Source organism: Uranotaenia lowii, chromosome 3, assembly GCF_029784155.1.
Source record: "Uranotaenia lowii strain MFRU-FL chromosome 3, ASM2978415v1, whole genome shotgun sequence".
NCBI lineage: Eukaryota > Metazoa > Arthropoda > Insecta > Diptera > Culicidae > Uranotaenia > Uranotaenia lowii.
In genome coordinates, this window is record NC_073693.1 from 141,405,397 (window position 1) to 141,432,102 (window position 26,706).

At 36.8% G+C, this 26,706-nt stretch overlaps 1 protein-coding gene across 2 annotated transcripts in view; it reads left to right on the forward strand.

Annotated features, from left to right (window-relative positions):
* The window catches only part of LOC129757349 (bromodomain-containing protein 4), a 169,945-nt gene extending 143,589 nt beyond the window's left edge, over positions 1 to 26,356 (forward strand). For both annotated transcript variants that reach the window (XM_055754545.1, XM_055754546.1), the window contains exons 3-5: positions 3,174 to 3,516; positions 10,926 to 14,016; positions 24,939 to 26,356. In XM_055754545.1, coding sequence (XP_055610520.1) covers positions 3,174 to 3,516; positions 10,926 to 14,016; positions 24,939 to 25,329 — 3,825 coding nt within the window. In that variant the 3' untranslated portion in view covers positions 25,330 to 26,356. The remainder of the gene's footprint in view (positions 1 to 3,173; positions 3,517 to 10,925; positions 14,017 to 24,938) is intronic.
* The last annotated feature ends 350 nt before the right edge of the window (positions 26,357 to 26,706 follow it).

The window sequence follows — 26,706 nt, forward strand, 5'->3', positions numbered from 1 at the left end:
TAGTCAAATACCTTGCCGAATTTGTTATCATTTGATTGAATGGTTTTCAAGTTATGGAAACGTTTCTTTTTTGCTTGAGAGACCCCCTTCCCCTTCTAGTTAGAGGGACGGATCTCAAATTGTAATAAACACCCATCTGCTAAGTTTTAAGCAAATCTGTTCAGTAGTTTCCGAGTCTATAGAGCTGTTGATTGATTTATAATTTCTCCATTTTTTTTATTGGTCGATCAATGAGCTAAGGAAGAAATTCGAATTTTGTTCGTTTTTCCTGGAAATTTTTCTTAAGAACATTGACAAGACTGTGACTTATATTCACTATTTATAAACTTATAAAATGCCCAGTTTAGCTTAGCTTAGCTTGATTAACTACTCACATCCACCTTAAACCGTAAAACCCGAAGTGCATGGTTGTAGAAAATGTATGCATTGCTGGTTCCAAAAACATATTATGATAACAATCACTTCGAGGTCCACGATCGCTGGCGTGGCTCAGTAGAACAAGTTCCACATTGCCAATGGTTGCTACTCCGTGATTGACCGAGGCCATCAATTTTGATCAGAGGTCAAATGAATGGTGCTTGGGATTAGCAGCTCATTCACACTGCACAAAACTGGTGCTCTCTCTTTTAACGTCAATAACGGCGCCGGCCACGTCCTAGTAGTCAATAGATAGATTGGAAGAAAGAGAAAAGGATGAAAGATCTATTTGTGCATTAGGACCGAGGCTACCTCTGCATCCTAGCAAAACAATTTTTGTTGGGAGAGGGGATGAAGGAATTGATTGGGAGACACTTTTGACTAGTGTTACGATGAACGTTAAAAATTGTTTTCCTAACTCCTATTTGTTCCTATTGAAAGCTTTCAGTTCATTGAAAGGCTTGAGTATGTTAAGTTTAAAGGTGACAAAAATTAACTATGAAGGAACTCTAAAAATTCTTGTTTCTTATTGCTTCTTATTTCGAGTGAAAATTTTAATGCATAGTGCCGCAAAAAATGTCTCCTGATATTTAAAATAAGGATAGTAAACTCTTCGAGAGTAATAGTTTGAATAAACACAACTTTGTTTATTTATAATATCTAATACATTTAGATACAAGATTCGGATTCAGTTCATAAAATCACAAAAACAACATGTATTTATCATAGAAACAATATTGTGAGCGTAAAATAAGCGTGTGTTAAATGCTTACAAAATGTGTTTCGAAACTTCTAAATTATGTTTAAGGAATATTAAGAGCATCGTTTGACTAATAAAATCACATGACATAATTTATATCATTTATTTTTTATCGCAGCCTCATTCACAAAGACGACTGAAGTTTACATCACAAACAATGCTTTCTTTTTCGTGCATACAATATAACACAAAATTATATCACTGAAAATCTAATTTTATTTGTGACAAATGCGATGCTACAGATATGTGCGTTATAATTGACATAAATTTACATTTTAATCAGTTTTAATTTATATCTTTAAGCGTTTCTGGCTTCGATCCATTATGTTTACGATGTAAATTTATGTCAAAATGGATGCTTCAGTTTTGTGCATCCAATTTGACCCAAATTTACACCAAAAAATTAATAGTGTGTATGAGTTTATCTTATTGTAAGTAATTTTGAAATTGAAAAATAATATTAATGCATTCATCAATAAAAATTGGATCAGTGGCTTATGGTGTAATATGTTAGATTTAACTACTGTGTGGTTGAATTGAATTTATCGATTAAAGCTACAAATGCAGAATTTGTTGAAACCAAAGTATAAAAGGTTCAAATTTTGATCTTTTTTGTAGCGCTCAAATAATTGGAAACCAACGATTAAAAACAAATGTAGATGGATAGTACAAGAGAGATAGAGTAAGTTTTGAAAACTTATTAAAGATAAATACTTAGCTTGGGATTTTGCTTGCCATTAACTAGGGTCCACCTGCGGCCCTTTCCGGCCAATGAATGGCATAACGGTCGAACTCCGTAATTGGTTCCTCAAACCCAAAGGGCCCTTTCTCCAAAGGTCCAAAGGTCCTCCGTCAGCTTCTGGGAAACATCAAAGATGACCAATCAACTCGTAAAATGGTATCCGGAAACACAGCCGAATGACGCTTGTACGAATTCCCTGAGGATGGCCGATCCATTTAACTCCACTTTTTCACTTTTGGAAAATTTGCTGCCAGAAAAAATACACCCAACACCTTTAAGCAAAGCCTACCCTATTTATAAACTTATAAAATGCCCAGTTTACCTGATAAACTTCCAACCAAGAAGTTTATGTATTTATGAGCCTTTTGTAAATTGAATCACTTGAAAAGCATTTAATTAGGTTTATGAAACGCGTAAACGTGCGCATGGTTCACTTTATTGTAGACCAAAGTTCAAAAATATTTAACTGCCTTGATAAGAAACGATCCTCAGGCGTTTGAAAAATTGACATTATAAGGGAACCAAACGCACCCGCGCCATTTATGAGGTCGCTCCATAAGACCCTCAACCATCAACACGGAAGGCACTGCCAGCCGACTTGCCGGAGGCGTTGAACCCTTTCGCTTTCGTTTACGCGCCTCGATGGATTCGTTGGGCCCAACTATGACTTGTGTGTCACAGTTGACAGAGCAAGCGCGCATCGCGTCGAATTCGGTGGCGTTGAGGAAATGGCTGCCCTCACACGCATTATTGCTATCTGTCAGTCAGTCTTTTATGGGTCGGAAAAAAGGCGGATAGATGCATAACATCAACAGACAGAGGACCACTGACTGACTGTTGGGGTTGCGATGATGATGGGTAGCAATGTCTTGACACAAACCGTGCTTAGCGGGGAGTTCAGGGCTCTAATTAGTCCCCCGATTCCGTTAGGCGGTTAAGCTAAGCTGATCTGAGCAGTGCAATTTGATGACCGGATGAAGTTGCCAGCTGGTCAGTTGGTGGTCTTCTTAGGAACGATTAAGATGGGTTTTAAGATCACCTTAAATTTCTTCCAATTAAACTGATTCGTACGGTAGGTCTAGACTCTAGTGTGTTTGTTTTGAATTTTTTTCTCTCTCCGGGATGATTAATCACAGTCATTATCGCGGTTTGCTTTTTATCCGTTGATCGAACTATAACAGTTGGACAACGTTATTTATGTCGGAGGTGTTCAATTGAATTAATTTACGCTTTTTTCTTCTCTTTTTTTTACAGTTGATCGCCGCATTGGCATGTTATCAGATCGCAGAGGCCAAAAACGAAACTGACAGCACAACGCAGAAGGCGGAAGCTGTCAGTTCCACAACTAGTGCAACATCCAAGAAGGCGGTGGAATCTACGACCACCAAGAAATCCGACGATGTCGAAGCCGGACTAGACGCTCGAGGGAAGCGAAATCTAGAACTGGGCAACCATCTCGGTTACAACTACTATCAAACGGTGCCATATCATGCCGCCGATCGGCGCATTTCGAACGCTTTTCAGGAATCGAAACCCTACTACCACCATCAGAGCAACTTCATACAGCATCCGTCCGGTCCTGGACCAGCGTACCACGGTGAGTTTGGAAATCGTGTCTTTTACGATAAGTGTACTAACGAAAAAAAATTGCATTCATTGAAGTTTGCCACATTTTATAAAAGAGTCTCTAACTACGCACTTTTTTATAAAGATCGGAATCATCAACTATTTTTTTGCAATTGTTTCCTGTAAATTCCGATTTATCCCTCATCAACACAACATGGAGAAAAAAGTAGGGGAGAGTGGGGATACTTGATCCCCTTTTCTTATTTTCACCATATCTTTCTGGAAAAATTTAGCAACTCGCCGTCTTTGACATTTTCTGGCAGCTTGTAACTTCAAGTTTCTATGCTCCAAAAATTAGATCGATACTTGAACCCGTTGATGAACTAGAAGCATTTTCGTGGGAGTAAAAAAATTGCGATTTTTCTGAAGTTAGGGGAGACTTGATCCCCTATTGAAGGAGACTTGATCTTTTATTCAGGAAGCCCTAATCCTTGTATAAAAATCAAACAAAACCCCAAGATAGAATGTTAATTGACTATTTTGGTCATGTTTGTTCTTATTTCACAATTTATAGCAGACATAAGAAGAAAATTCTATAACTTTGTCTCAACGCTAATAACATTGCATACTTAAAAGCGCTATTTTTTATAATTAAGAGAAAATTAATTATTTTTGCTCTTTTCTTTAGACAATTGTTTGATAAATATTAGTTTTTGGATAAATATTAGAAATTTCGTAATCAGCAATCATAACGATCAATTCAGAAGAAGAATATGCCGTTTGGAAGGGGGATCAATTGTACCCAACTCTAGGGGATCAGTTGTACCCATAATCAACATTTTAGAAAACTTTTGCTGAAAAAAGTTGAGACTTTTCCATTGCTTTGAAAATATGGCATTATGAAGTTCAATTTACGCTCGAACGATTGATACATTGGAATAAATATTTTTTTCATAATTTTCCCATGTAAGAAACATTTTAAAGTGATGAAAAAAGATCTTCAAGTTACATTTTGTGAAATTTTTCAAACAAAGTTCAATTACTCAAACAATTATTTTGTTAAATTTTTTTAAACTACAAGCATTGTTATTTTGCTCATTTTGGCACATTTTTCTAGAACATTTGAAATTTGTAAGACATTCCAGTTTTGAGATATAGCTAAGGAATCAAGTATCCCCAGGGATCAAGTATCCTCATTCTCCCCTATAGATTTTCCAAAAATAATCCTCTTATATTCAATCATATATCTGATTGATTCTTGACCAACTATAATTATCAAAATTTGAACAAAAAAATCATATAATAGACAATCTGATTGATTTTGTACATTCATCAATATATATTTAATACATTCAACTATGGTTGCATGATTAATTTTGTGCATTCAACAAAATATATAATAGATTCAATTATAATGTACGATTGATTTCATTCATTCAATAATAATCATAGTAGATTCAACTATAATAATCTGACTGATTTGATTATAAATATGATACATTCAACTATAATAATATGATTGATTTAATCAAAAGTATGATAGATTCAACTATGATAATGTGATTGATTTACCTATGAATATGATAGATTCAATTTTATTTCTATGGTTGATTCAATGAGGTCAACTATAAATATTGTAAATTTCAATACTGTTTATATTGAAAGTCATCATAACTAACAACGTTTAAATTGAAATTCCAATATCCAGTTCCCGGTTCGTCCGCTGTTGTTTTTTTTGCATCTTGATGCACGGTTGCCCAGCAAATTGTGCGTCTTAACTAATCAGTCCCGGTAGACGTCCTCAGAAGTCCGTGCTTCTGCACCCGGCGAAGATTGACCTTGTGGGGGGAAAATTCACTCAATATCATGCATTAATCAATAATTCGCTATACCGACCGTATTGATTTACGAATTCTAGTTTCCTGTGGGATCCTGCCATGATAACGTAAAAGAACGACGAAACCCACGTCGATATCGCGGGAAGCTAAAGTGGGTGTACCTTTCCCAATTCCAGGAACTGTTGGACTACTACACGACCGCTGCCAGGAACTGGTAGCGAAAAATGTTTTCCCATCGCCGGACTAGGTCAGCAAATAGAAATTCGCTGCAGCATTTTTTAAACTTTTCGACAGAAAAAAAAAGATTTGTAATCGTTTATGATGTTGTTGTTGTTTTCTTTTTTCCGGGATTTTCATCCTCGCGGATGATTCATCCCTTAATCGTTTATGATAAAAATTCGTGCCGGAACCAAACAAAATCATAGTAGTAGTAGTAGTTAGGTAGGTTATCAAATTAATTAAATTAAACTCTAATACTCTTCGTGAGAGATAAATTTTTCATTTGTTTTGACAACCGAAAATAAAACTAATACAAATGTTTAGTATGTCTCGATAAAATAAAGCTGACGGGCCTTTCTGGTTTACCACTTAACATGTAAAATAAGCAGATAAAACTGAAAATACTGGAAATAAAATACATAAAACTTGAAAAAAAAACAAACAAAATCAACAGAGTTATTGTTTCATAGATGAGACCTGCCCAGTTTGGTGAAAGTTGAAAACTTATCCAATGCAAAACTCTCTCAAAGACTTAAAAAAGTTTTAAGAATGATCATTCTAATGAAACAAAATTTGATACCTGCTAACTGGTCGGTGATTTGATCAGATCAATTTGACAATTGAGCGTTTTTTTTTTCTTCTGTTTTCCACCTCTGGTCGCCGAAGAGCGCTTGCGCTTTGCCACCGATGTCAGGAACTGCCGGCTGACTCCTTAAAACAGCACCGCGATCGCTGCAGAGAACACGAACTTGTCTCACATTTATGATTTTTTTAAATTTTTTCCGATGAACACTATAGTATTCAAGTACCACACAATCAATCATAAAAATTTATGTTAGAATTTACTATATTTATAGTTCAATACTTAGAATTTATCATACAAGTATAGTTGAATGAATCATATTTCTAGTTGAAACAAACAGAAATTTATAGTTGAACCTATCATATTTACAGCTTAGTTTCGGTCCAAAACTCATCCATGATTTTTTGCAGAATTTTTAAGAAACGTTTACATGACTAAATTAGCACTTTTAGGTTTGTATGGGAAACATGGCCGTAGGAACGGGGGGGGTTTTGGGGGTTAAACCCCCCCCATGAGGGTCCAAAAATATCAAGCAAAATGTTCTTCTCTAAACTCAAAATTACGAATTCCCAATAAAATTATGATGATCGACTAAAATTATACAAGAGTAACAATATCTATTCAGAAATAAAGGCAAAACCTAATAATCTTATCCCAGGTCAATCATTAAACTTAAGTTTTTCTTAAAATTTCTTACTTGTCGATAGAAATTTGATCCCGAATATCCTACTCATATGGGATGAGACTAAACTGGCCAAATTACTCAGATTTTGCCAGAATTTTTAACACTTGATTTGCAAAATAAAACAAAAATTCAAATTGAGTCACGAAATATATGTATTTTGCGTTTTAGGTTTTTGAGTAAATTTTAACAAAATTATATGAACGGTTTTTCTGAAAGCTCAATATGCGATTTGAAATCGACTGATGTATTTCGAAAAACAAATGTTAAGTGTTTTTCTTCATGATTTTTGATTAAAAATTTCGATATTAGCGGATATTGGCAAAAATATTCCGAATTCGCACGACCCGGAGATTAGCGGAAAAATAATTTGAATTAAAACTCAAACTCTGTGATGAGAGTTCGGATTCTGTATCCGGTTTATTGTTACTTCAATTTAGATCATCATTGCGCAAAAATCTTGATTCGAAACTCATCATTCGGAATATTTAGAGAAAGTGTTTAGAATTACAAACCATTTTTGAGATTTGAAATTTAACTTTCTTTGTTATGCAGAATTGGAACTAAAGAAAGTTTCATAATGTTGATCCAGAATTGAAAAATTTTAAACAGTTTCATCATTCGCAATTTTCATTCAGATTCACAAGCTCAATTTTGAATAAATAACTGAGGAAAGAATTCACATTTAAAGTCAAAATTCAGAATTCAAAAAAGAAATTTAAATTGAAAATTGGTTGAAAATTCTGATCAAAATTTCGCTTTTTAGCTCATAATTGGTGAGAATTATTATCTAAAGCTTAAATTTCAAAAACTGTTTTCAAATTCGCAATCAAGATTAATAATAAAAATTTTATATTAAATCAGAGTCAATTTGAAGCACAAACCAGAAGAAATCACAAATTAAAAATACATTTTTTTTTATTTCACAGGATTATAATCATGAACTAAATTATCAATGGTAATTTTATGAGGCCAAAGAACTTGTATTTTATTTTCAAGTTTAAATCCAACTGAAAACATATTTTACAGGTTTTTTATTTAACATTATTCATATTGCAGATTCTTCATAAAAAAGGTTCAAACTAAAATCTTTAATTTTAATCGAGAAGAAAATAAATCGTATTTGAACCGCAAACTTTATCTCTTACTTTTATTTGTAAATATTTGATAATTTTTTACAAATGCCTCAAATGGGCATGCTTAAAAAGAATTAGCTTACTACTTTCTAATTTAAGTAAATACAAAAAGTTTTCCTTTGAAATGAATCTTCTAATCCCTATTTTTTTTAAACTTCTTGGCAAAACGAAATTTCTAGAACTTGTTTTCGAAAATACGAATAAATTCCTCACTCTAAATGTAAAAAACTCAAACCTGTAAAGCCTTAATCGGCAAAGATGGTGTATGCCTTTAAATAATTAAATGAACCTTTTTTTTTAACTACTCCTCATGTATACATTGTTTTAGCAAAAATGTTTTGGGAAAAATTTTGTCACCAAAACCCCCCCCATGAGCCGGTTCTTCCTACGGCCCTGATGGGAAAATTGAATATTTTGTACTGAAAAATCAACGACATTTTTGTTTCTTCTGTGGAACCGAGCCTGCTAATAGTTTTTGTGCCAATTTATAAATTCTCTAAAGGAATTTTTCCGCTGAACAACTTTCTCGAATATCATAACTTCGTATCATCTTAGACAAAAAAGTTATTAGCTGTTTAACAGGTGTATGTCTTTTGGCATTGATAAACAATAAATTTAATTGACATCACTGCTGGGTGCCTAGCAAGATATTGCATGACCACTTTTCATTCAATACTTTTTTTTTTATTATTTGTAGCGGCCCACCAAACTCCCCCACACCAAAAGGCTCAATTGAGCCCCCTGGTAATGGACGCTACTGTTCTCAGCACGTCTGGCAGAGCAAAACAAAGAAACTTCAACGCGAACAAAATTTTAATCACGCTGAGAACACAAAAGTTTATTGTTTACTGCGAGGAAATGTATGCTATAATTAAACAAGATTACGATAAGGATCTCAATGGAAGAAAACTTCCTTTAAAGAGATCCATTAAACAGGAACCGTGAGGAACAAGCAGTAATTCCAAGCAACCAAAAGTTCGGATAACATTCCTCTATCAGGTTTGATCAGCTCAATCGAGTATGCTAATATAACTTCTTTTCAGCTCAATTTTTAAGTAGTTAAACGAACTTTAAAGTTGACAAAAAGTTCGCATAAATCGTTAAACAACTTCTAACCAGCTTCAAAATCCTCTTCATAAGCAGCATAAAAAATCGAAAAAATTACTCTTCCGCTCCTTCAATTGTCTTCTCAAGTCTGCTATTTTGATTCATATTAATCATCAACTATATTTGTTACTAACTCACATTACATTTAAAAAACACGTTCTTACCAAGCCTCGAACCCGAGCTCACCGCTTGAAAGTTGAGATCCATACTTATTGCCCTATATGAACATCATGAGTAGGCAACGATTTTACTCGATGGGATGATTTTCTTTAAAACGACTTTCAGGTTCTTTATTTCTACTTAATTCCCACTTTCAAGCTGTTAAAAAGTTCTTCTGGAACTTAATGTGTACTTCATATAGTTGTTTCCCAAGTAACGATATGTGTTTATTTGTGCAAACACGTGTTGAAGTTCGAAAAAAGTAGATTTTAGCCTTTAAATCTACTTCAAAGTTTCTATAATACGAAGTTGTTTTTGAATGCCCGTTGGAACTAATTAAAAACTTTCAAGTTTACAAAATAGCACAACAGAGACTTTTTACGAACTATTGAGCTGTACAAAAAGACTTGCAACCCTTTGATAGCTACTTGATTTTGAAAAAAATGAGAAGTACGTAACAAGTAGATTGTTTTTCTTCATACAAACTTTAAAGTTCCCAAAAAGTAGAAACAGAAACCAAAACAGTACTTTAAAGCTTTTTTTGAGTATTGGCTGAACTTGATAAAGAATGAAGTTCCAAGGACCTCGAAAAAGCATTTTGAACAGCAAAAAAGTTCCACAGAACTTTTGTACAGCTATATATGAACTTATTAGTTCGTCCCTTAAGTGATATTCGAACTTTTGGTTGCTTGGGATGTCAATTGAATTTATTGTTAATCAATGTTAAAAGACATACATCTGTTAAACAGCTAATAACCTTTTTTGTCTAAAAAGATACCAAGTTATGATATTCAACAAAGGTGTTCAGCGTAAAAGTTCCTTTAGAGAATTTATAAATTGGTACAAAAACTATTAGCAGGCTCGGTTCCACAGAAGAAACAAAAATGATGTTGATTTTTCAGTACAGAATATTCAATTTTCCCATACAAACCTAAAAGCACCTAAAAGTGCCAATTTACTCATGTAAACGTTACTTAAAAATTCTGCAGAAAATCGTGGATGAGTTTTGGACCAAACTAAGCTTTAAAGACCTCAGGGTTTGAGAAATTCAAAAATGACCCAAAATCAACTCAGTCTATTGTGAGAGGTCAATCAGAAATGTATAGTTGGATCTATTATGCATTTAGTTGAATGCGTATTATTAATCATAAAATTGTAGTTGAATCTATCATATTTGTAGTTGAATCTATCTAAAGTATAATTGAATCTATTATATTTTTAGTTAAATGCCTAATATTGATCATAAAATTATAGTTGAATCTGTCATATTTACAGTTGAATCAATTATACCACTAAAGTTTAATCTATCATATTCATAGTTGATTTTGTAAGGTCAATCAGCAGTTTGTAGTTGAATCTATTATATTCATAGTTTAAAAAATCGAAATGATTGATACAACAGTCGTCTTTTTTCTCCGTAGGGTATAACGCTACTGGAAGTTTGATGGCTTATAACATTCTTCAGGCGCATTTCTATGTTAAATTTTATATGAAAGATGTAATTTACACAATTGCAGGAAGAAATTCTTCTGGATCCTCTGATGGTTTTTGATTTTTAGAAGTAAGACATTGGTTAGGAAAAAATCGTTCAATAATGTGGCAATATATCGAGGATGCTAAATTTTTGAGTTATATATTTTACTGCAAAAGACAACGTGTTTTAGTTTCCATTTTTTTTTAATTTAAACTTGTGCTAATATTTGTTTCCTCTTTTAGGATTTGAAAGTGACCTTTCCAATTCGGTGAACAGTTTCCAACCGCATCCACAACATCGCCATCAACCGGTTTATGTTGAGGCTCCAGAGCCAATCATTGAAATTATTATCAAGGAAAGCAATGAGTCTACGCCATATGAGCATCAGCCGATTGTCCCCAACTCTAACAAGAAAAAGGAAGAGGTACAGGTATTCTATGTGAAGTATCATAAGGACGAGCGAAATGGAATTGTTTTGGATACACCAGTTCCTGCTTTGAAACCGATCCCGGACGAGAGTGAAGAGGAAGAAGATCCATCTTCCCTGGTTCAAACTCCTATTGTAGTCACCCCGTCTCCACCTCAAAAAACTACCACTTTGAGAGCGATCATCAATCCAGATTCGGAAAAGTACCACAGTAACAGTGGAATTCGCATCTCATTCGGAGTAGAAGATAAGCACCAAGCTGGTCATCAGATTTCGGAATCAGAAAGTGAAAGCGTTGCTCAACCTGTCGTAGCTTTGCCAAACGGTGCTCAAGCGCATCCTCAAGCTCATCACCAGATTCAGCACCAGCACCAAACTCAGGGACAGCAGCATTTCCAAAACAACCACTACAAATCAGATCAGTTCTATCACCAACATCAACAATTCTTGCAGCAGCGATCTTTCCCTACTCCGGTTCCTTACGCCTCGCAGCAACAGCAACAATTCTTCCCGCAGCCTCCTCAAGTCCAGCAGAACTTCGTCCAAAACTTTGGACCATCTACACAGCCTCCATTCCGTGCTCAGAATCAGTACCAGTTCCAGCAATTCCAGCCACAGCACCGCTTCCAACCTTTCGACCAAGGACGTAACTTCGCTCAACCACAACCTCAACCTCAACCCCAACCTCAACCCCAGCCTTTGCCACAGCCACAACATCAACATCAGCACCAACAGCAGCAGCAGCAACAACAATTCAGAGCTCAAGCTCCTCCTCCACCACCACAAAACCTTGTCCTCCAACCACCACTTCGCAACCCATCCCAAGCACACACCCAATTTGTACCACAACCCCAGCAAATTCGTCAACAGCCTCAAGATTTCCAGCAACACCACCAACAGCACCATCAACAGCAACCCAAACCTATTCCAATCCCGCTACACAACATCAACAATCAACCTCCACTACGACAACAATACACTCAACAACAGCAAACGCAGTTCAACCAACCCTTCAATTTCATTAAACAACAACAGAGTCCATTCCTGCAGAAACCCGCTATCCAAAATCTTCCTCCTCCACCACCTCGATTCCAGGAACAACCACGACCCGTGTCAACCCGAGGAAACTTCATTGAAAACCCTGCTCGACCAATCCAAGGAGGCCTTGTGCAACAGGCAGCACCAAACCTAGGAACAACTCGGGCTCCAGAACACCACACCAGTGCTCAAGATCATCAGAACAACATCCAAAATGTCCTCCCCATCGGTGGAGAACTCGTTCAAAGTGTTCCCAAATACGAAACTCACATTACCGAGCACATCAAACATAACGGTCAAAAGCAGAGCTTTGTATCCACCGAGTATGCCCAAGGTCCCTCCTTTAACATCCAACCCTCCCAGGAGCTGATCAGCCACTCGATCGCCCCTCAGTTCGAAAGCAACTCCCAGAGAAATTTCGTACCCAGCTCTACTCCCGCTTCTCAATCTCTGCCCACGCCGCAGCAGTTTGTCAGTCAAGCCGTCCCAACTCCTCAAATCATCCCGAACTCCGAACCGATCAAGCAAAGCTATCGTCTAGCCAACCAAGTATCCCAACTGATAAACGTTTCCCCCAGGACAACCTTCCAACAGCAACAACCTCAAATTCAACCCCAATCCCAGCCCCAGCCACAACCCCAACCGCAACCAAAACTACAGCCTCAACCTCAACCACAAGTCCAACCAAAATTCGTTTGGAATGGTGGCGCAGTTGTTCCAGCTAACCAAGCCCAATCATTCCCAGCTCCTTCTCAACCGCAGGTCCAATCCAACTTCCAGATACAATTCCGCCAAGCCCAACCCCAACAACCTCAACCTCAACCTCAATTCCAGCAACAAGCTCAACCTCAACAACCACAGCAATACAGCTTCCAGCAAAAAACTCAACAACCACCACAATACTCGTTCAGTTCCACCACCTTCCAAACTCAACCCACCACCCCTAGACCAACTTCACCGTCTACCACTGCTCGTCCAACGACCACCGAATCCACCACCGAATCCGAGAAGAAACAGAAAGCCATCCTAGACCTCCCGGATGAAGTCCCCGATCACATCCGGGAACATCTCCTGAGCTCCGGAATTCTTGATAACGCTGACATCAGCGTCCTCGACTACGACAAGCTCGGAGAAACCGCCCTCGAAAACCTGCCCCCAGAGCACCTCGCCAACTTCTTCAGCTCCGGTGGAGGTTCCCAACTGGCCGGATCCTCGAACGTCCTCTCCGTGGTCAAACCCAACGGCGAAAAGGTCCAGGACAAGTTTATCTCCAAAAACTACGACGTCAAGGACAAAAAAGTGAAATATGTCTTCGGCGAACAAGTCGACTCCGAACCCACCATGCCACTTAAACAGAACGTCGACCTCAAAGTCGTCCGTTTCGACTCCAACACCCAGAAGAACATCACCGACAAGTACATTAAAAACGACTCCACCATCCTTCCCTCGGTCGACATTGCCGACGAAAATGAAGAATCCGAAAATCAAGCTTACAACCGATATCTCCCCCTCAAAATCAACGGAGCTCAGTTCCCGATACCGGACGTTCCCGAACTGCGTGGCCGTCGCATCAGCAGCGTTGTAGTTCTAGCTCCAGTGGATAACATCATGAACAATCCGAACAACAGCTTTGTGATCAACGCGGAAGCGGAAACCATCGCGAGCGATGACGATGGAGAGGATGGTGCCGTTGAGCAGTCTCGCTTCGAAAGGGATACGGTAATAGATGCGCAGAAAGTTAAGTTCATTGCGGGGGAAGCGCTGAAGCAGCTGATCAAGAAACCGTCAACCGAAAACTTCAAGCGGTGGCTGGAACGGGAGGGCAAGACCGATGTCGACCTGCAGAGCGTGGTGTTGCTGGTTACCAAGTGAGTATTTATTATAGAAAACTAGCCGATGTGCTTTACTATACCTTTCAAAAATCCGAGCTCTGAATGTTCTGCTTTGTGTTTATAAGCTTCATGAGGTCTTGAATTATGCAAAATGTATATTTTACTGGTTTGGATTCTCCACCCTCCTCCGAAGTGAGAAGAGGTCACGAACTACCTTAATGGTAGCATTGTTTGTGGCTAAATAAAGTCACATGGCACAATTGGTTCCAGCTCCAACTTTTCCCAGAAAAAGGATTGGTCTCAAATTATTCGTGTGAAAACAACCTATCTTATGAAAAAGAGTCTTTTTTGCTTGGAAGGTTCTCGATTTATGGCAAAAAATTTCTGTTGTGTTGATCCCATCCCTTCTGGTTAAAAGAAGTAGGCTATTCTAATAATCATACCATAGTTTTTTGATAAGTACTTAAGCTATGCAACAAAGTTATATGGAATCCGCTCCACCCCTCCCTTCTCTACACTGCAAGGCGGAAAACCCATAGAAAAATAACTCGTTCCCTAATACTTTTCCATGTCTGATTTGCTTTCTTTTTAAGTTAAGCTCTCGGGTTGTGCGAAAAAATTATATGAGGAGCTGCCCCTTTTCCTATTTTTCCGCTGAAGGAGAAAGTGATTCAAAATATCAATAGAAAGCTTTTTCGTACACAAACACGTTTCAATACAAAATTTGGATCCATTCACTTCTACAGTTCTCGAGTTATGATGTAAAAATTGTATAATAGCCACTCTTCCTTCTTATCTCGTATTTACTTACCCTCCTATGTCAAATTTGCTCGTTTTGTTCTCCAGTCATACGAAAAATTATATGGAAGCCCCCTCCTCTCTTCCTTATTCCGATAAGTTCTCCAGCTATGCAATATATTGTAAGGAATTCCCCTTCCTCTTTTCGTATCTTCGCAGTGGAGTAATGGTAGGTGGCGAAATTTTCATTGAAACATTTCTTGTACCCTAAAACCCTCAAATGCCAAATTTGCTTCCATTTGCTCAAATAATTCTTCAGCTATGTAAAAAATTGTAAGAGAGTTCCCCTCGCCCTTTTCTTTCTTTCCACGAGAAGAAGAGAGGGGTCTCAAATAATCAGAGAATCATTTATCGTACCCAAATACCCTCACAAACATTTGTCCCCCTCCTCCGTCCTCTGAAAGGAAGGGGTCCAAAACCATAATGGGAACCTTCTCCGACCTCTAATACCTCCACCGGCCAAGTTTCGGGACAAATCGGACAGACATACAGATAGATAGACAGACAGACAGAAATAGGTTTCCTAAATCAATTAGAATGAATGGCTGTATACAAACATCACAACGAAGATTGCCAGAATTTTTCCCACACGTATCCAGGTCGGGAAAATCCGGGCTGTTTTTACTAGAAACCTTGCAAAAACCGAGCATTCGATTTTAAAATTTTCAACCCAAAATCCGGGCAATATCCGGACAAATTTGGCCGAAAATCAGTTGCCCAACAAAAACAAATGATCATTTCAACTAAACTTGCACAAAAATATATATTTTTTTACAAAAAAAAAATCAAAACTTTAAATCCGAATAAAATCCTGGCAATCGGGCCGGACCGGGCCTTTTTCAAATTTTATATTAAGTCCTGGTAAAACCGGGCAATTTAGCTTTATCATAATACACTTACTGGATGCATTCTTTTTCTTTGATCACCAATTTCTATGAATTATATTTTTAAATTTTGCGATACTAGTCACATTTAATGATTATAATTTTAATGGCATGTGCGGTGGAATGAAAACTAGATAGAATTTATTTTATAGAAATTTGAAAGAAAGGTGAAAAGACAGGCATTAGTGCGTCAATTGGAGAAAGCTTGATAGGTGTTGAAATTTTAGGCTAGAGGGCATGTTGATGAAAAGCTCCCATGAATTGCTCCCGCCTTTGCTCTGCACTAGCTAACTACACATGAGAAACTCAGAAAGAGAATTACCATGTATACAGATCCCTGCAACGTTACACGATTTGTCTATGTATCGTGTGACCAACATCTTTTAAACAAGTCTTGGTGAATCTCGTTTTTAAGCTTTTTTTCCTCAGATTTAAGCTTTTTTTGCCTTGAGAGCATAGGAGATTAAAGCTCAAATCTGAAAAAAAAGCTTAAATCTGTCAAAAAAGGGGAAATCTGAGGGGAAATCTGAGGGGAAATCTGAGGGGAAATCTGAGAGATGTGCTCCATACGGTTGGAATAGAATTGCCGGCCTCTGCATATATAGCGAGCCCAGTGGTTTGAGAGCGTGTTTTTACGCACACTTCAAACGAGCAAAAACGTAGCAACCCATGGGCCTACTGAGCTTTCCTTATGCGAGAACAGTTCTAGCGACGTTGCCATTTTTTTCAGATTTGCTGCGAATAGTTGCTACTTGTCGATTTTTCCCATTTCACATTTTATCTATTTCGCGTTCTTACTTTTTGGTCAAGTGTCAATTTTTGAACCGTATTTTCTTGTTGTATTTTTTTCTTTTTGCCAATGATTGTTTGTTATATGATTTGCAACACCTATCAAGCTTTCTCCTATTGGCGCACTAATGCCTGTCTATCCACCTTTCTTTCAAATTTCTATGAAATAAATTCTCTCTAGTTTTCATTCCGGAGCACATGCCATTAAAATTATAATCATAAAAAATTACGACGATTGAAATCATATAACAAATAGTCACATTTAAGCATTTCGTTGGAGTGCTTAAAATATGTTTAATCTTTACAGAACACGAAACCCTATCTGATTTATGTACTTTTGTACATAATTACATGTACATGAATTACTAATTATTTGAGAATGCACTTCAACTCATTTTATTCATTCATTGCATATATCTTTTTTTAATGCTTTAGGTGCCAAGATATTACTATTTGAGTTGTATGCTAAACTGAAAGTTAGTTGTAAATTTTTATGAAGGATTAATCACCGTAATTTAGGTTTGTTAGTTGGAAATATTTCAGTTTCTTGTCAATTAATTGTTGGTTTGTGACTGGCAATTTATGTGATGTTGTTTTCCTATTTTAGATCCTGGCAATTTACTATTTTTACTGCATGGCAAAATTTGTAGCTTTTCAGTGAATTTAAAAATAGCGTCAGAAAGAATAAACTGCTAAAACAATGGCCCACTTGACACTTAAATGAGTTTATTAGAGTGGTTTATAAATTTCTATATTTTGGAGATGTTCTTAATCTTGATACGAAAGTTATGTGAATTTTATAATAAAACAAAACCATGAAGTAAATTTAAAAAAAATGAGAGCTTAAAATTAGAATAAAATTAAAATTAGAACAAACAAAATTTGCCTGTATTTCAGTTACTGAATTCCAGATCTTCTTTTCATACAAATGTATCGTTTTTTTTATACTTTGGAAAAAAAATTAACGGATAAAATTATTCTCACGGTTTCGAAGGAATTCTCGAGTTTTTTCTTTAACACGGCTCATTAGGCAGCGCACACCTTCTTTGTTCATCGTTTTAGCTATCTTATTCCAATAGGTCTTCATCTGATTGATGTCTTTGACAACCTTTTCCTTTGCCTTGAGTCTCCTCTTCATGATAGTCCAGTATATCTGAACAAGGAGGAACTGGGGGCAGTTGGGTGAGTTTTCAGGTTTTTCAGACAAACTGTACCCCTTTCTATGCATCCCATTCTTGAACGACTTGACAGCTTGTCAAATCTGGCCAAAATATTACGGGACGGTCGGGGGATCGAATGAACGGCCAAATTCGTTTTTTGAGACACTCTTTTTGGTATAGTTCCGGTGTCATTGTCTTATTTGTAACGAAAACATTGTTTTTTTTTGCCACAGCTGCAATTGTCCTGCCAAATCATGAATTTTCGTGCAAATTTGTTGGCGAAAACAAATTTAAATTTGGCTGGAACATCCCTACGAGCCCCGAATTTCGGACGTGGGATTTGCTCGAAGTCAGCTTGAAGTGGACGATGAAACCTATTTCAAGTTTCATCGTCCATTAGAATATACCCGTCGAAGTTGTTCAGCTCCTGGATGTATAGCTTCCGAGCGAGGATGTTGGCCACACTAGGGTAGATACTCTAGATTTCGACAGGAGCTAGTTTTCGATAAATTTTCAATGAAAGTCTTATTTTTCTATTTGGTGGCTCAAGCTATGTATCTATGTTCATATTTTTCAATTTTGCCCTCCCACTTTAGTATACGTTGAATATAAAAATTTATCTAAATAAGTTGTTGAAAAGTAGTAAATTAATAATTTAAAAGTAACATTTTTAATCACCTGTGAAATTCAATGCCTTCGACCAAATAAGAAAGATTTTGAATCACGAATAAACTTCCCTTTTGTTCGATTAAAAGCATAATAAAATAAATGGGCTTGTGATATAGCTCAGTTGGCAAGTCTGTTGTCTTCTGAGCCGATGTCCGTGAGTTCGAGCCCAAGAGTAAACATCGAACACAGTTGTACCGGATAAGTTTTTCAATAACGATCCGCCAACTGCAACGTTGATAAAGTCGCGAATGCCATAAAGATGGTAAAACGACTATAATCGAAACAAAAAAAAAAAAAAAAATAATAAAATAAATCAATGGATGGATAAGGTTCTGAAAAAATTCTTTTCGGTCATTTATTTTAAATTTTTGCTAACATTTTATGAAATTTCAACTATTTTTTGAGCTGTCGAAAACTAGCGCTGAATATTAACCTAATAACCTTTTTTTCGACACCCATCTTCTTGGGTATGTATATACTGTTTCCATGGTGTGAAAAATGCCGTGAAGTAGACAAGCAAATTCCAATATGCAAATATTCATATTCCTGTGCTAACAAAGGAGGTAGAAATATGCTTGTCGAAAACTAAAACTTTTTTTGTCGAAAACTTAAATTTAATGTCGAAAACTAGATCATCGAGAGGATTTAGTAAAAGGATAAAAAAAACGTTGTTTTGAAACTTTTGATCAAGAAAAAATGTAGAAAATGAAGAAAAAACTCTGATTCATATCACCAATCATATTTAAAATGAAAAACTTAAGTCAATTAATTTATTTTCATGGTTTTCCGAACAAAACAAGCAAAAACTGTCGAAATTTAGGTATTTTACCCTACTCTGTTTTATGGTCCGATTTGGATGTATGCTAGCTCGATATGACTTGCTTTCTTCCCGGAGTCTAATTCTCCCCACGGTACTATGGGCAGAACCGAATGTTCTCGCCAAATTACGGACCGACAAATTGGAATTCCTCTTAATCGTCTTCAAAATCTTAGCACGCAGTTTCCGGTCGACAGTTGCACTCCGACGATTGCCTTCAGGCTTTCGAATCGTCGTCAATGTTTTCTTATACCGTTTGATAACGCGGCATACCGTATTTCTGGGCAATTTCAGCAGTTTAGCTAGCCTAGATGCAGACCACAATTTATGTTCCATTTTTTCGGCTTTCATGTTGATTGTTTACAAAATACAGTCGATTTGTGGTATATCAAAAATACATACGCGAAGCTGACAAAACTCCCGACACGTGGGCGCCAAAAACTTCCAAATCCGTCCATCAGCAGCGCCACATTATGAACAAAAGTTTGTTCCAATTTCAAATGAAGCAAGCCTTAGGTGTGCAATGACATCCAAGAACAATTATGATGCAAATGAAAAAAAAATATTTTGAGATTTTAAAGCACAAAAAATCGTTTGTAATGCTGATATTTTTTTCATTAACGACCACTTATTTTGGTTCAATCAAAGTTTTTATATCAATTCGCACAGTTTTTATTCAACGATGCAGTTGACAAAAAGGCATTGAAAACAATTAACTCTCGTCGATGTTTACTCCTGGGTTTAAAACGATGAACGTTATATCTGAAACCAGGGATTCTAGCAACTGAGCTATGGCGAAGTTGTTGATTATAAAATTTCATATTCAAGTATAAAATCACCGTTCTTTTACGCCCAGAATGTTAATTAAAATCATTCATACCATGACTTCTTCTAATAACTTTTTAAATGTCTCGCTTTTTTGCTGTCTCCCGCTTTTTATCTTAAAATGTCTCGCTTAAAAAACAAAAAAAACAAAAATTGGCAAGCCTAAGATAGTGAATTCATTGTTTTTTTTTGAGACATGATTAGTTTTGAGAATGTGAGAAATTTTTTTCCTCAATGGCGCACTTTTCCTTTTTGTACTCTCTATGCCGTCTTCCGGAAGCGCAATGCTGCCAAAAATGGAACAGAGCTTCTTTTGAGAATTTTTTTTGGCTGTATGAAGGTTGACATATGTCCTGTATCCGTGGTAACGGCTGTTAGGTTTAGACCCAAATTCCGACCAAAGCAAACTGCACTGCACTCCATTAGACCTGTTGATACTAAACTTTTTTTTAGAACTGGTATAAGGATTGGTTCCAAACTGATGGGATTTGGATCCAATACAACGGAGTTCTAAACCGTTTGACATTTAATAGAACACGAGTGGGGTTGACAGTTTTTTCACTAGATTGGATCTAATCTCAGACAACCATTTGGTGGGTATTTCAAATTAGCATCACAAATATACGTGCAAATATACGTGTAAACATATCGAATATAATGCAGCAAAACCAGTTTATACGTATCATATTGGAGGCCATATAGGTACATTAGCTCACATATTCTTGATTTGGGTTATATTGAATTAAGATTCTTCGGCATTTATACGGTGCACGATTTGTCATGCGAATCATTTACGACTACTCTGATTCTTTTTGGAATATAATATGACAATTTGCATCATCGTATAGATGATTGAGGTTGTAATCTTGTAGACTTTGTAACCGTCGTTACAAATGCCTCAGATGCTTTTTTTTAATTTGTTTTTAAATATTTGTCAAACTGTCGTTTTTCGTCTTGTTTTGAAAATTTAGTTAGGTTTAGGGATAATTATAATTATTTAGAAGTTAGGTTTAACAAAAAAACATAATTGTTAGATTTAAGTTGGGCGTGTGGTGTCATCAGCAGCAAGGCTGCAAGCAACATAGTTCGCAAGGTCGACATTGCATGTGGGTTGCATGCAATCTACAATAACTCGCCCAAACGAGTTAGATGGAGTGAGGAAGAAGAATGTGGAGCGGAAACCCAAGAAGAAGAGTCGTTGACTCAGTCTCCTATTTCTTCCGGCGTTCGTGCGATGAAGACGTGATTGTCCAAGCTCCGTGTTGTTGAGTCTTGTGATGTTTTGAACCCACAATCGTTATTTATTTGTGCGAAGTTCTTGTGTTTGCTGTTCACCGTTTTCGTCACCGTCGCACGATTCGGCCTAGCTCGCTTGTAGCGGGCTACGTCTAACCGTAATAGGACGTTTGGCCTCTGGTTCAGAAAGGAACCATAATCGTCAAGGAGGCCCATCTCTCGGGACTCGAGACAAGCTTCTCGAGTCTCTAATTCCAAAGGAGAGCCCTTCTCAGCGCGGTCAATACGGTCTTGCCGTGGCCCGCTGATTGGGTCAAGGAAGGAAGACGCCGTTTAAACCCTTACCCGCTGGTCAACGCCTGACCAGCACCATCAAAACAGCAAAAGGTAATTCACGGGAAGCGTGATCCCTCAGCCAATCCCCGCCGCCATTTTGGGGACCTATTGGTATCCGGAAGTTGAACGCCGAAATAGAGGACGACCATCAGCATCGGTACGTACCGCAACGGTCATCGACCACAGCCCAACCCACACCCTACACACAACATTACACAGTAGCTTGAATAAAAAGCCAATTTGAAAAATCAAAAAGTTAAGTTTTAAAAGCAGTTTTCTTTCCGTTTTAATAAAAAGTAATTTTTCCGTAATTTAATTCTGCTTTGTTGTTCTTGTTGTTTCGAAAACCCACAGTTTGTCTTGTAAATTTTGTCCGCGTTCCCCTCCGATTACCCAGCCGTAGGCCGACCCTGAGACCTAGTCAAAGGAGTCTTCTACGACTGAGCTAAACATATCCGGGAGTTGCTGGCTAATAGTTTCAACTTCGCTCAAAATGCGATTGGGAATATCTTTATATATGACATTTTTCGTAACAATATGGAATGTTTGACGACTTATTTGGTCGTCTTCTGCGACTAGAGTGCAGGGCTCTCATTTTCCATCAGTTGAATAAAATAAGATTATTTCAAAGAAATGCGTTTTTCGCTGTCAAATTCAAGTTTTTTCGTACAAATTATTATTTTTCTGATTGCTGAATTTTTGCTACGTTCATGGAGTAATTATAGTACCTGGACTTGATCTCCTGACGATACGATCTGCAGCTCATGATGGTTCCTCGACTCTATCTGGAATATATAAATTCAAGGGGATTTGCTTCAAAGGCACTAAACCAAAAGCAAATCGTATATTTCTATAACTTAAATCTTTTAAATCGTCAAACATCCTCCTGAAATACGATTTCAATCATCGATGTCTCATTGTCATAAACGATTTTATTGCACTTATTTGCATTCTTTTACGATTGCCAGCTAATACGTTTTACGAAATCAGACATGCGAATTAATTTGCATAGGTATACGATTGCATGAACATTATTACGAATCAATGCAGTTATATATGATTGTATAGCATAGATCTCCAAGTGGCAAGCAGAGTTGATGTTGAGCGATATTGATGAGGGCTTATTAATTGAAGTCAATGCTTTGCGCAGGCAGCTCTCAACACCCTGATGCCAATACTTTCCACCATTCCCCATACTGATTATGCTCCGATTTCTGGGCGTCCTCAAAATGGTGCGGGCATCGCTCGGAAGATTTAGATGTAAGTCAGAGCTTAGAATTCCTACAAGGGAGCTCAAAGCAGCGTGGGTAATATGGAAGTCGGTAGACCAGTTTCGATTTTTATCAACTAGTCTTGTGCTGCCAGCTAAAAAATAAGACTGTAATTTAAGCATAAGGTGTATAACAACAGTATCTTACAGTTTTCGGAGGTTTCCTGATCACTATCGGAAATTTCGTGTGAATTTTAATTTTCATCGATAGGTACGATATTGAATACAGCATCGCCTTGGATTTCGGGTAGAAATATTTCGCCGCTGCGCTCAATGTGAACACTCTGGGAAGAACTTTTATTAGCAGCAGATACCTCAGTACTTTTGTATCGCTGAAATAATCGACTGTAGGTACCACTCTTCCGACATTTTATATGTTATCTTTTTAAACAAGATTGCTAAAATGAGTGATTATATTCTCATTTGTTGTTGTTGTTGTTGTACATTTATTCAAAGAGGGTTTTTAGCCTTAAACTTTTATCCTATATTATTCTCATTTTAGCAATCTTGTTTGATATGAAAATGTACTTACTGCTAAGATCAAACACCTGGTTGTTATGATTATATGAATATTTCATGTTAAAACAAATCTTTATTTCGAATTATTTTATGCATAACATGACAAAATCTGTCAATCACGGTTGATCATCGTATATCAGTCGTTTTACGGATTTTTTGCAAATTGTCGTACACAAAGCTCGAGTTCATACGTACATAAATACCAGTCTCTTTTATTGTCGTAATAAAATCATGCAATGCATTTGAAAACGATAAAGAATATGCATGGGCCGCACATTGTAGGTGCATGAGTTTCATTCTATACGATATAATCTGTAAAATAAACTACCACTTCTGGTTGTCTGGGGTTTCTTTAGTTCGATTTTTGTATAAATTAGACCCGAAAATAGAGTTAAGATTCAGGTAGTCTGACAGATTTCTGGTGGAACATTTTCCTGCGCGAGGAGATGCTTATTGCTGTTGAGTCATAGAGGTGTCAAAGGTGATGTACTATCCTTTAATAGTAAGAGGCCCTACTAGCTCCAATTCGTTCCACGGCATACTCTTAGATAAAACCACTTTCAGATATTCATACGAAGACATAATAATCAAACTATCCTTGCAATGACTCAAGAGTCAAGGCTCCGGCACAAACCGCTCCTGTTGAAGACTCGAAGCCTGATCTGTAATTCTACGAGCTAAATCCAACCCCTCCTTATGAATTTGATGACTCGAGCTAAACTCGCATACCCGCATCTTGTTGATTCGAAACCTGAACTCTTCTCTCGAGATCTTATTTCATGGAGCATCAAGGTTAAACACACGAAAATTTCCTTTCGGAGGCGACTTGAGTTCAAACTTCTTCACAAGGATTCGAAATTCGTTATGTGTCAATCGAGAGCACACGATACTTAACGTAACGATTTCTGACGTCATCCTAAATTAAGGTTGCCAGATAGCTCGGTTTTATCCGAGTTTACCCGGATATTTGATATGAAATTGACCAGTTTCCCGAATTTCATTGGATAAGCTTGGATTTTGGCCGGATTTATTCTTATTCTCATATTCAATTTAAAAAAAAATTGTTGCAAATTTTTTTTTATTTATGCGTTCAAAACGTAATTTGTGGAGCAAGTTTTTTTAAAATAATCATGAAAATTTTTTTGATAACCTAAAAAACGATTCAGAATCCGTTGATAAATTGTGATGAACAAGTTTTTTTTTCAAGTTTTGTTTTCTTGATTTTTGATGAGTAAATCCTAGGTTTTGAACAAATTTTCGTGGATATTGCCTGGATATTGGTCGACCATTTGGAAATCAAATGCTTGAATGTTGCCAGGTTTTAAGATGAAATAGCCTAGATTTGTCCGGGATATGTACGGGAAAAATTCTGGCATCTTTATCCTAAATACACCAACTCAAATGGCGTTGAGAGCCACTCTACTCCGCGAGTATTCTCCACCAGGAATAACCCTTTCCCAACAACCTCCATTGCAAAGAAGGACATGATCCTCAAAATCTTTACCAACGAGTCCATTTGAGCTTTTATGGTTCCGTCTTGTTTATGTAATGTTCTCTCTAAGAAAAGATAGTTTTATGCTCTGATTAACCTTCTCCGATTAGCAACACTCATACTTAAAACCAAGATTAAAATTATTCTTGTTTTCCATCCACAGGAACTTGAAAAACGAGCAGGAAATCTTCATGTACGACATCTCTTCGAAGGCCGTAACTCACCTGAACGGAGAACTGTCGCAGGCTTTCGTTAAAGTGGCCGAGGAGAACGCTCGATCCCAGAACCTGGAGGAAGTTCCGATCGTTGACACCGGCATCCTGGAACAAATGGAATCCACCGCTGCCGTCTACAATGGCAAGGACGAAGATCTCTACAGCATCCAGGATGATACATCCGGATCGTCGGTGGAGCTCGATGACGAAGAAGCCGAGGGCTCGGAAAATGTCGAAACGGTTGTTAAATTCGATCAGAAACCCATGTACGTGTATCCCGTTAATAGCAAATCCCGAAATGTGCATATCAACTCCGGCTACAGTAGTATTCAAAATTAGGACGGTGTTATTTTTTTTGTTTTCAAACATTTAGGACGATGAATGAATGCATGTTGAGCGAGTCGTCGTGAGTCTTGTCTTATAGTTCAAACTCTTCTTTCTTCTATAGGCCGTGAGAATGCGTTGAACAGTCGAGATTAGAAATGTTCGTGCGGAGAGATTGCGATTTTTTTTCTGTTCTTGTAGCTAGCTTTAACATTCAAACGATTTCGACTATGTAGAACAAACAAAACAGCTACGCGCACCTAAATAATTGCATAAGTAAGGTTTCGCACAGCGAATTTCTAGGAAATTTACCCTTTAGCTCTTAGTTTAGTTAAGCCCAGCAGAACGAATGACAGCTACTTTTGTACATAGGATAAATTCTTATAACTTCACCAGTTGCCAGATTCGAATAGATTGTCTAGACACATGCTAATGATGTTGCACTATCAGTAGTTAGCAGATATAGTAGTGTAACAACTGATTGCTCATAGAAATATGTAGAAGCTTCAATTTCTAACATGATCTGAGTTTGATCATCTCTTCAATGAAAATTAAATTTATTTTATTTGATTGATGAGTTGATCCCGAACTTGAGCAAACTCAAATGCAGAAATGACAGCAGAAGTCAGTAGATTTTAGGTAAATCTATCGATAGATTTTTAGTCGATTGTTTTTGCATGTTTCGGTAGTACACTGCGTAAGTGAATGGTTAATTTCAACGTGTCTTAAGTTATGAAATTAAAGTAAATACTCTCTATTTTCCCTAAAATTTCTTGCTTCAAAATTCCAAATCTTAAACTTTAAATTTCTGAGTGGTTTGTTATAAATTATTATTTCGTAAAGAATGTTTTTATGGACAGAAGATTTCTTTTTGGCCGTTACTTCGATCAAGGTTTTAAAATTATAGCAATAGTATTTATCAACATTAACAAATTTGGACACACGCTTGAAAGAAACGTTAAAATTTGCAAATAACGATTCTTACAAAGTAGATGTAATTCGTCAGTGTATTTCTATGTTCTTAATAAATAAATAAATGAAATGACCTTTTGGCATTTATTCCGATATCACATATCTCCTTACTAACTCCACACTCATCTACAATAAATTTGATTTTTTTTTAAAGATTGATGGCTCGTAATTTTGTTTTTTGTTTTTGGAATTTTGTAACGATACATCTTTACTTCAAATAAAAGCATCCTGAGAACCTCTTTCAAAATCTCCCCAATCAAATCCAGAATGTAAATAAAAACAATACAGACTTTAAAGGTTTAAAAAAATATTAACTCTCACCCTGTGTAAAAAAAAATATTTATTCCAATTCCTACATTTTTTTTATTCCAAGAAAAAACAAAAAACTTTCATAAGGAAAATTGTTGTAACCGATTTCGA